The sequence below is a fragment of the Nannospalax galili genome, unplaced genomic scaffold (assembly GCF_000622305.1).
Source record: "Nannospalax galili isolate Female #2095 unplaced genomic scaffold, S.galili_v1.0 scaffold784, whole genome shotgun sequence".
NCBI lineage: Eukaryota > Metazoa > Chordata > Mammalia > Rodentia > Spalacidae > Nannospalax > Nannospalax galili.
In genome coordinates this window covers 926,576-938,344 of record NW_008352133.1, presented here as the reverse complement: position 1 = coordinate 938,344, position 11,769 = coordinate 926,576, and the positions used below count along the sequence as shown (strand labels likewise).

At 44.1% G+C, this 11,769-nt stretch overlaps 1 protein-coding gene across 2 annotated transcripts in view; it reads right to left on the bottom strand.

The window, feature by feature from the left end:
- The window catches only part of Api5 (apoptosis inhibitor 5), a 39,251-nt gene extending 29,463 nt beyond the window's left edge, over positions 1–9,788 (bottom strand). For both annotated transcript variants that reach the window (XM_008848925.3, XM_008848926.3), the window contains exon 1: positions 9,556–9,788. In XM_008848925.3, the coding sequence (XP_008847147.1) occupies positions 9,556–9,624 (69 nt within the window). In that variant the 5' untranslated portion in view covers positions 9,625–9,788. The remainder of the gene's footprint in view (positions 1–9,555) is intronic.
- Positions 9,789–11,769: the final 1,981 nt, after the last annotated feature.

The following is an 11,769-nucleotide window of genomic DNA, read 5'->3' as shown; positions in this document are numbered from 1 at the left end:
TACTGGGGAACAGCTGGGGGCACAGACAACACAGTGGACAGTATCAGGGATGACAGAGTATATGGGCTCCAGTCGGGGGAGGGGCTATGGGAGGGTGCCACTTGGGATGTGGGTATATAGATGAATAAGATTGTTTGGGATGTTCTGTATGAAATACACACACACAAAATCAATCAATAAAAAAATGTTATATTTGAGGAAGAAGCATAAAAATTTGCTTCATGTTAATTAGTAGATGTGAAAAACACTACCATTGAAATCTACCTGATGACTTTATATCCATGATCAGATGCCACAGAGCTCAGAAAGTAACCGACTGTGATTAGTTACAATCAGATATATAGAGATTAGAAATGGATGTGCAAACATCTCAATAACCTCATTTAATTTTATGTCTTATAGAGGTTATACAGAGTACAATATTGTATAACTAGCAATTCAACTGTAAACCTAAAACTTTGCAGCCAATTTTGAAAGAGATGCATCTCAGCTCTGGAAATTATTATTGAATATGTCAATGCTGTTGTAATGAAATGCTTCTTCTAAGTAAAAGAAAAAAAAAGTCTAATGTTATATATGAGAATACATTCAGAATTTACTTGTTTCATTTAAATAAAAATTCTTAAGTGTTGTGTCTCTCAGATACTCATAGGGTAAAGAGTCAAGTTTCCCAACCCTCCTTATAAAGCTTCCTCTAAACCAGTCCTTTTATTAAATGGCACTGATCATGCTGGTAATTAACAGTAATGAATAGACTTGGACCATACGTACACCTTCTATGTGGACACGAATACAACTTTCAATAAATACAAAACTCCTCAAACTATATAACCTTGACAATAAATGTGGACACAGTGGAGTCCATCTGTTAAGGATGTGCTAAATGCTGTACTCACTATGCCACAAAGAGAATGACCAATAACTACCCATAGGATTATAGTGTTTTCTAACACTTTTTTTTCTACGATCAATACTATGTTGAATGAAGACAAGGCAGAATGGAGTTTGACATGTTAAGCAGCAGAAATGCTCACACATAAGGCTAGCTTCTTCCTGAAATGCAGACATGACATCACTTCAGTTTTTTCTTGAAAGTGAACTCTATATTTTTCAGTGCAAATATTCAAAAATCATGACTGACTTTTCTATTGCTTTACATTCCTGTGGTTTGTCTGAGCTCCTAGTCAGACTTCTTAAAATCGGCTCTGAACAGTTCGGGCATCCTTCCTTTATTCACAGAATATCACAAGTCTAATTTTTATTAACTCAAATGTAAAACTTGACTTTTAAAGTCAGAGGGACACCCTACCTTGTCTAAAATAAAAAAACCGTGCTTACAGCAAATCTTCCTCATGTCAAGAAAAGAAAAAAGAAAAAAAGGAATCAATTAAACACATCTACTGAAGTCTTACGGGGCAGAGCAATGCAGTGTCTACGGGCCTCACAACATGTAGTTACTACCACCTTTATTTTTCTGGTGAGAAAACTGTAGCTCACAGAAGTGAAATACTTTGTTCAAAGCCACAGAGCAAGTAAAATCACAGATCTAAGACCCAAACACAGTTCTACTGGCTCCAAAGTCAAGCTCTTTCAAAAACTCATGTTCTGAGGAATCATTTAACATGAAGGGAGGAAGAATGCCAGAACCTTTGAATGAAAACTAAATACATAAATACATAAATTAATTAATAAATAATTGAGATAGGATCTTATGTAGTCTAGGCTGTCCTCAAATTCTCTATGTAGCCAAGGATGATCATCAACTCCTGATCTACCTGCTTCTATCTCCCCAGTGCTGGGATTACAGGTATGTGCCACCATAGTCTGATGCCCTCCTGAAGATGGAACCCAGGGCTTTGTACACGCCACACAAGCACTCTACCAATTTAGTTACATCTCCAGCCCCTCAGAGCAAAACTTAAGGTCTACACATACACACTACACAGTTTGCTAAAGTAAACATAATATCACAAACACAACAAAACCCTTGGAAAATTAATACGGTTTTATACATTCAGTCCAGAAGTCAAAGTTCCTACCCTGTTGGTAGGCATCAGTGCCATCGAATAATTAAGCAGCTGTTAAGATACTAACAGACTTCAACTGATTCTATCTACACAATGTAAAAGCCAAATGATAGTCTTTCATGTAGGCTCTTTGCACAATCATCTTCTAACTACAGTATAAATAAAAGACTTCTCATTTTAGAATCTCCCTAAAGCACTGTAGTTATTAAGTAAAAAATAAAACAGAATAAAACAGAATAGCACTTTCAGTAATCACAGTGACTCAGTAACAGGTTGGATTGTTACTGGAGTTAAATATTCCAATAGCCCACAGCAGTGTCTGTTCCCGACTCCAGCAGTGTACATTTCAGTTGGCTATATAATATATAAACTTATGATCCTAACAAGCATTCTCTAAATACTTTCAGCAGAAAGATCAAGAGTTCAAGATTAGTCTGGGTGCATGGCAAGACCCTGTTTTTTCTTTCTTTCTTTCTTTCTTTTTTATTTTTGGTCTTTTTGAGACAGGGTCTCCCTGTAGACCCAGCTGGCCTGGAACTCACAGAGGTTTGCCTGCCTCTGCCTCCCAAGTGCTGGGATTAAAGGTACACACCACCAATGCACTACCACTCCCCGCTTCTAAGAGACCCTTAAGTAAAAAGAAATATACAATGTGATCTACATTCGTCAATACATTCAACAACAACAAAAAAATGTGTGCATGTGTGGAGGGAGGGTAGAACACATGTGACATGAAGGTGGAAGGGGGAATGCTGGGGTGGAAAGGTTTAACCAGGTGTGTGGAGACAGGGATATAGCAAAGAGGGGAGAGTTGGGGTACACTTAACCAGAATGAAGGAGGATAAAAAAAAGCCTTTGGGAAATCTTATAATCAGTAGGCTTATTCAAAAGCAAAACAGTTTGAACCAGACAGAGGTGCCCTGCATGGGTAAGGCTAAACCTGCTCCTAGAAGTCATAGGCTGTTAGACAAAAATCTAAGTGCTAGAAGTGGGTGAAGTCCCTGTGAGTTCTTGGTTAGGAAGGCCAGTCCCTGAGGTCCACAAAACAATACAGGTAATTGTTACTGTGGTTGGTGCCCACAGAACTAGATGGTAAGACTTCACTGAGGACATCACATACTCTGGTTGCAGAAAATAGAGAAATCAAGCTAGATGTTAAGACTGGCACTTCCTTCATGATGGCTAGCCCTCAAAGTACAGGAAGGCACCACACAGCCTGCTGGGGCGGAATTGTCATCCAGAGTCTTATTTGGTCAAGGACCTGCATGCTTCACTACTACCTGCCAGGCAAGAAATGCTCACTGGAGAAATAGCAAGTCTCTATGGGGTTATCTAACCACTTTCTGACTAAAATCTAGGTCAGCTCCACAGGAGGGAATTCACACCTGCTACTGTAATCCTGGTCAAAAGCCCATGGCTGGGAAGGTAATAGGCCCAAGTAGTGAAGCTATGGCTGGTATTTTGCTAAAAGGTCATGATGTGCTCATCAAACTGTTATCTAAAAGAATTATGCTTATCCTTACAGTTCAGTGCTGCTGTCAGCTTTGGTCAGAGAAACTTCTTTTTGTAGTGCGCAGTAGTAACTGCGGAGACTCCTAACTGCTCAAAGTGCTGAGAATTAGTGACTGCTGAATGCCTAGCCACAAATGGGATATCTATATCACCCCCTTCAAGGCTCAGGGAACATCATGGGAGACAGAGCAGAGAGAATATATAAGCCAGAGGGTGGGAATGGCGTGCTGTGGAATGCTGCTTTCTGGGCACAACATGGCCTTGGCATTTTTGAACTCATCAACAGTTGTGATTACCCACACAAAATCGGGCCTGTCAATATCCTGTCATGGAAGGGGGTGGGATTCACAAAGCCTCCCCTTCTCTAAGTACCTATAAGCATTTCATGATTGCTGGGGGAAGGAGAGACATCTGGTAAGGTGCCCATGCTTCCGTAAACAACCTCTCACACATGTTCCTATAAACAATCCTAAAGAAATTCACTGAGTCATAAGCAACAAAAGTTAAAACATGAAAGTAGAAGGGGACTAGCTGGAAAGAGGAAGGGGTAAGTGGGAGGGGGACAAGAGAAATAAGGGAACCACCAAAATAATTATGTACATGTGTGAAAATTTCATGAGTCGCTATACATAATTAACATACTGATAAAAATGAAAACACGGAGTATGCATTAAGTGGTCAGCCACAGGCTAGGGGAAGTCATGTCTGAGTCTAGTGAAGGGTGTAGCTTATTAAACTAAAAATACCTTTCTCAAGTAGGGGATACAGAGATGCAGGACTGGGATGCAGCGAGGTTGGTAGAGCCTTGCCTAGCATGCAAGTGAACCTTGGCTGCATCCCTAGAACTGCAAAACCACCCCCCAAATACAGGCAAACAAAAGCAAGAAGAGAAAATGTCTAAGGTAAACGTTATTACCACTTTCTTCCTCGACTTAATAAACTTGTTAAAGGAGGTTGCTAGTATTTTCACTTTATCTTTCAGGAGTTTGAACTTGGTTTGTGGCTTGAGTTTAATCACACAAAAATAAAGTCACTAAAAGAATGGTATTTCATGAAATACAAGTTAGTAAAACAAGTGTTCTTTTACCCAGAGGAGTCAGTGTACTTAGGGTTAGAAACCAAAAGTAGCAATTGATGTCAGATTTCTACAGCTCTCATCAGATCAGATCAACTACCAGGCTCTTGATGTATTTTCTTAAGATTTTGATAAATTCTTTTAAAAACAATTTCTTTTTTTTTTTTACATTTGCTTATTTTGGGTGTGATGTATGTGGGTGCACATGTACCACGGCATGCTTGTGAAGGTCAGAAGACAACCTGTGGGAACCAGTTCTCCTCTTCTACCATGTAGGTCCCAGGTCCCAGGGATTGAACTCATACTGTCAGGCCTGTGGCAGGCAACTTCAACTGCTAAGCCCTCTGTCCAGCCCAAACAAAACTTTTTTTTTAAAAAAAAGATAGAACATCACTTTGCAGCTTAGGCTGGCCTCAAACTCACTGAATAGCCTAGGCTAGCCCAGAGTTCCTCATCCTCTTGCCTCTACCTCCAGAGTGCCAGGATTACAGGAGTACACTACCAGATCTGGTTAAGTACCTGAGTTTTTAAAAATTAAGTCAAAAATTTAAAGTAAGGACAGGCCACATGCTGTTCTATTACAGCAAGGTGTGGACTATAGGCAGAGTGCAGTGGAAAGGACAGTTAAGTAGTAAAGGACCACACATCCAAGACAGCAATCTGAAGGAGCAGGAGGAGCCAAGTTGGGAAGGCAGGTTCTAAGAGGACCATGGAAGTGACAGAGAATACAGTTTTGAGGTATCAATGCTTCATTCAGAATATATCACATGTGATCTTCCTTATTAAAATGCATGCTCTCCTGTCTATACAGCAAAGCTCTCTTCTTCAGTTGTCAGACATAATCCTTGTGTTTTAAAAAATGTTCCTCCCTTCCACACATTTTTCAACGTTAAGAAAGAAATGCTGGGCATGGTGGTGCATACTTTTAATCCCAGCACTAGGGAGGCAGAGGAGGCAGGTGCATCTTAGTGCCAGCCTGGTCAGCATAGTGAGCTTCAGGCCAGCTGAGGCTACTTGTCTCAAAACAACAAAATGAAAAAAAAAAAACAAAAAACGAAAAATGAAAAAAAAAAACCTTCCTAAACAACAAGAAAAAAAATGAAAAGGCCCCCCCCCCAACAAACAGCAACAATTAAAAAAAGAAAAAAGAAATGTCTCCTGGCAGACTCGGAACAATGCAAGGATTTAATACTTACCCTCATGATCTTGTAATTTAGTAAGGGAATAAGAAAAGTCCACACATGAAAATTCAAAATGCACAAGTACTACTAATAAATACACAGTGCCAAGGAGGCTCAAAAAGAGAAGGATTTAATCCTTGAAGGAAATTAGCTAATAAAACCTGGGGGAGATAGCTGAGAGCTCAGTCAGGAACCTGCTTGCCACACAAGCACAACAAAGATCTGAGTCCAATCCCCAGAACCCAGAGAAAGCTGGGCATGGTGACACTGCTTATAACCCCAGCACTGGAGAGGTGGAACCAGGAAGATCCCTGGGGCTCGATGGATAGCCAGTCATCCTAGTCTACTCACTGAGCTCCAGGCCTCCTTGAGACCCTGTCTCAGAAAACAAGGACATCCCAGGTGGTCTCTGGTCTCCATGTGAGCACGAACCCCTTCCCCATACAAACACATACCTATGACCACACAAGACCTCAGAGGACTTGTGTTTTTTCCTTACATTTTGGTAGCACTGCCTGGAAAGAAACACTGAGGGAAGTGAGGAAAGGGTGCCTGTAGTGGCAGAGACGTAAGCACCTGGGATACTCCTCTAGCAAGGGCAGAAACCCAAAATGGAAGAAGACAACTCAGAACCGCCAAACTCAAATCTAGCTTCAGAAGTGTCCACATAGCTACCTGCCAGGAAACAAGTATAGACTGTATGTAAATTTCTGAAGTCAACATGAAAATCAGGTTGAACTGCACCTAAAATGTTTTCTCTCTTTCAAATGGCTGATCGTGTTCTTCCATTCAGTTTGCTCTTGCCTTCAGTTAAAACTGCAACAGCAACCTGAGACCCACTGGTTTTGGTGAGTATCTTGTATCTTCTCTAGAAGTATAAACAGTAGAGCAGAACTCCAGGTACTACCCCCAGAATTCACTGTGTCGGACAAGTCACTACACCGCTTACAGAGATTTGTGTCTTTTAACTGCTCACAGCTGTCATCAATGTCATAAAGATGTTGCTTACCCATCACCTACAGGTAATCATGCTTGGTTCCAATGCTCAACAGTGCCTAGTACCAGGTAGGTGCTCAAAAAAATGTACCAAGGGGCTGGAGAGAGGCTCAGCAGTTAGGAGCATGTACTGCTCTTGCAAAGGACCCAAGTTCAGTTCTCAAGACCCATACTGTCAGGTGGCTCACAATGCCTCAAACTCTGGCTCCAGGGAATCTGAAGTCTCCGGCTTCTTCAGGCACCTGTACTCACATGCATATAAGATATATAGATACACACAAAAAGTACTGAATGCCTGTAATTACAGTCCCTCCCTATGTTCTAGAAAAATACCCCCCCCCCGGGGGGGGGAGCTGGGAAAGACGGCTTAACAGTTAAGAGCACTGACTGCTGTTGCAGAGGACCCAGGTTCCATTCCCAGCACCCACATAGCGGTTAGCCGTCTGTGACTCCAGTTCCAGGGGGAATCCAACACCCTTTTGACCCCCAAGGGCAATTACACAAATGCAGGCAATACACTAAAATACAAATAATAATTAAAAAGAAAATAGGCCCCTCTTCTTTTCAAACTTCTGTCTCTTAAGCACTCTTCCTGAATAGCAGAGTTTTGCCTTGAGAAAGACATTTTTGACCTCTTGGGAAGAACTCTCAATTTAGTTTGGCTTTTATCATTAAGAATAACATAGGGGCTGGGGAGGAGACTCGGTAGGTAAAGTGCTTGCTATGGGAGCAGAGTATGAGTTCAATTCTCAGAATCCACATACAAGTAATCCCAATACTGAGGTGGTAGAGACAGGGGATGCCTGGGGCTTGCTGGCCAGCTAGTCTAGCAGCATCAGTGAGCTCCAGGTTTGGGGAGACAGTCTCAAAAAAATAAGATGGGTAATGAGGAAGATACCTGATGTCAACCTCTGGCCTCCAGGTGCATGTGTACCCAGTCCACACAAAGTTCACACACCACACAATGTATAAAGTTAAAAATATCTGAAAGATAATATAGGAGGGCAATCCAAGATCCTCTCACTTTTTCACTTTCACATTGTGTATGGTCACAATGGCACTCAAACACGTTTCCATATTTGAGCAGCTTGTATTTTATATCGTGGATGCTTAACCTTGGAGTCTATACAAATACTCCAAAATCTGAAAAAAAAATTAGCACGAAATTGGAAATATATGTGGTTCCAGACACTTCAGATAAAGGACACCTGTTCCTCCCCATACATACAAATTCAAGTTTGGCTTCCATTTGCCCTAATGCACTCTTAAAAATACATCGTTGTCAATTTTTCCCCCCTACTTCAATAGAAATCAGGGTTGGGGATGAGAGAGCAGATGTGGTTTCTAAGTTTCCCCTGGAAAATTCCTGCTCTATCTCTTTAGGAGAGTGCCTTCCACAAATGGGTAGGGAATCCCTGACTAGTTCCCATCCTATTTCTTGCTGATGTGCAACAAAATTAAGTTTCAGTAAAAAAATCTGCTACATTTGTCCCTGACTCAGTTATAAACAACAACAAAACAATACAGATTGGAGCTGCCTTCATTACCATTCTCCTTAGAAGACATGAATTCCACTATGACCAAACGTAGTTTTTCCCAGGTTGTCTTAGTAGGCAGAAAAAGTCCTCCTTTACAACTGACCTAATAGAGTCTATAACACTCACCTACACATTTCTGATAATAGAGAAGCTCCCTACAGATATGGAAGGATGGGAAATCACTTGATACTTGAGGTTGATACATTCACAATAGGTTAAGCTTTAGCAAGGCCTGGAACCCCCCCCCCCACACACACACACATTCCCCTTTAAGCTTAAGAAGATTCTACCTGAATTATACACACCCAAGAAAAAGGGGCCAGGAAGGTTCCTCCACCACTTTGCTAACGTCATTAGTCTCCGTGAGTTTTCTCTATGCTGTGGCATGTGCACACAGAAAAAAAATCACCTAAGTACTGAAAACGTAGATTTCTAAAAAACTAGCCCGGCCAGCAGGACAGTCAGGTTCTTTTTCCCCAGAGGGCACCCACAGGACCTTAACTCAAGTTCAAAGTACTCAAGGACTTGAAAACCCACACAAAAAAAAATCAAGGCTTGTATGACAATACAACAGCGCTAACAAAACCCTGTGCCTGGGGTCAAGACAGACAGCAGTTCCCAGAACCTTCGATTTGGAGCCGCATCCCCCTCCCCGCCACGGCCCATTGTATGCTCCCGTCACTTTCTTCACAAAATCTTCCATTGAAAAACCACACAAAACGCCTCTCATTGACTCGTCATCACTAAGTCTCCCTGGAGAGTAGGAATCTTTGGCTGCACCTCCAGCGCCCGCCACAGCGCCTGGTGCGCGACAGGCGATCAAAACGCGCCGTGAATAACAACAGCAGTAATAATAAAAGTCCGGGCGAGCGGGGCTTTCCCGTGTTTTCCCACAAGCCCCAGTCTCCTAAGCACTCTTTCCCAAGCAATGCAACTTTTGCCTCCCTCAACCGACGATTCGGAGCTCTTCGGGGAAACTTTCCACAGGACTGAGGAGCGTCCGCTGGGAAGAGGACGGCTACCGAGCGACGCAGAGGGCGAGGAGGCGCATCGCTCCTCTGGGAGGCCGAGCAGCGCGGACACATCCGCCCCGGGCCCCGCGCGCTCCCGGGGAGGCCGGAGTCGGCGGCCCGCGGCTGAGGAGCGCGTCCGGCGGCTTGGCGGGAGCCCCGGAGCAGTCCCGGGCCGGCCCCAGCGCGGCGGCCCTGCAGGCCGCGGGCACGCACCTGGCCCACTTGCTCCGTGGCATCGGCGAGGATGCCATAGTTGCGGTACAGCTCCTCCACCGTCGGCATGATGAACGACAAGCCCCGGGCCCGCTACTGCTGCCCCACACGTCGCCGGCACCACCGCCGCCTCCTCGGAACTTCTCGAAGCCCGCGACCCACGCTATTACGCCGGCAACTACCGCCGGTGCCGCCACCAGTCACCGCGCACAGGACAGTCCCGCCCCCAACGTCTGCGCCGAGCCAGGCACACCGGGAGCGGCCGGCGGTGGAAGCAGAACCTCGGGCCTGGGATCTGGCGCCCTCTATGGGCCGGAGGTGCAAAGAGCGAGACCGCTTAAGTGAGTTCTGGCTGCTTTACCCCCCAATCCCCAAGCTGGGAGCTTTTGGTTCCCCGGTGATGGGAAATGCTGAGGACTGCTTTTCTGCCCCACAAAAGCCTTACATTGGCCAGAAAAATGGTCTTATAGGGAAAGATTCAGAACTAGACTAGGTTGGAAGCGCAAGATATTTGCGAATTCATTTCCTTCTGATTCAGCGAAGTTAAGTTAAAGGTGGGAAAAAAGAGAAAACAAAACAGAAAACATTCAAATGGTATTAAACGGGATAAGGGTACTGGGCATTTGGCTCAGTTGGTAGAGTGCTTGCTGTGTAAGCACAAGAACCTCAATTTGGTCCCCAGAACCCAGGTAAAAAGCTGAGTGCACCCCCTCCCCCATGGGTTTTTTCGGGAGGTGGAAACTGGTGGATCCTTAGAGCTGGCTCCTCTGACCTCCAAATGGTTCCTGTGTCTCACCCCCACATGTTGTCTGTGTGGCGCGCGCGTACACACACACACACACACACACACACACACACACACACACACACACACACACCAATGGGCTTTTTCGTCTGTTCTGCTCTGTTTTGTTTTATTGAGACAGGTCTCCCTGTAGCCACAGCTGGTCTGGAACTATGTAGAACAGGCTGATCTAAATCTCACAGAGACTGCCTGCTTTGCCTCCTGAGTGCAGGGATCAAAGGCGTGTGTCACCATGCCCAGCTGTTATCTATATTCTTAATCCTACCAAGTGCAAGAGCCAAAGAATTTGATCTGTAATCTGTGTATATTATTCTTCACCAGTAGATTGGGCTTTACCAATATAGTCTACATAGCTAGAGAGATCTAGCCTGGGAGACTCTGTCTCAAAAAGACAGAAACAAAACAACACAAACAAAAAGATTATCCGAGAGGATTAGATTGTAAAGAGAGGGGTAATCCATTGGTAATGGATTCTTTTTGAGAGATATTACTGCATTTATGAGTACACTGGAGCAATTGATACCTCCTTCCCTCAAGACCAATCTAGGGAGCCTGAAATATGGCCCCTGCAGCTGGAGACACAAGGGACTGGACATTGACAACAATCTCCAGTTACCTGGGGCAGAGTGGAGACGAGATGGTCCTGTGGGGTTTACTGCATTCCCAGAGTGTGCATTGGACTGCTCCCCTTGGGTGGGTGGAGGGAACATCTGAAAGAGAGGTATGTTGAGTCCTGCTCCAGAGAGAAAACTCCCATGTTAAGAGTCAGTCGGTAACTGCTGGTGATTGACAGCAGCATTTTAGCACTCTGGATCTGGACCTTTCTTCCAAGGTCACTGTGGTAAAGTCTTGGTTCCCAGGGCAATGCTACTGGGAGGTGGTGAAGTTGTGAAACATAAGGCCTGGCAGGAGGTCTTGAGGCCATTGGGGTGCTGCCCTCAAAGGGATAATGGGATCCTGTTCTTCCTTTCTCTTTCTCTTTTGGGGGTGAATAGTCTCTCCAGAGACTGTATTGTGTGCTCCTGTCCTGATGTGGTGTTTCTCCTTAAGCAATGAGGCAAACGGATTATGGGCAGAAACTTCTAAAATTATGAGCAGGTTTTTTTTCTCTCTTTGTAAATTGATTACTTCAAATGTTTGTTGTAGTATTGAAAAACCGGGGGTGGCCTTGCAAAGTCTCACTGAGTAGCTCACTGTCAGACCTGGTTTCTACCAGATCATCAGAGGAACTGTTCAAGGCCTTTCCTTATACTTTCTTTTCTCCAATTACCCTCTCCAGTATCTGCTCCAGGGGGCAGAAGCTACCTCCTACCCTCAGTGGGGGCCAGGAAGAAAGGCAAATGGCAAGCAGGTAGCAGATGAACAAGAGGAAATGATGCAATTGTAAATGAAGTAGGTTCCAGTGTTAG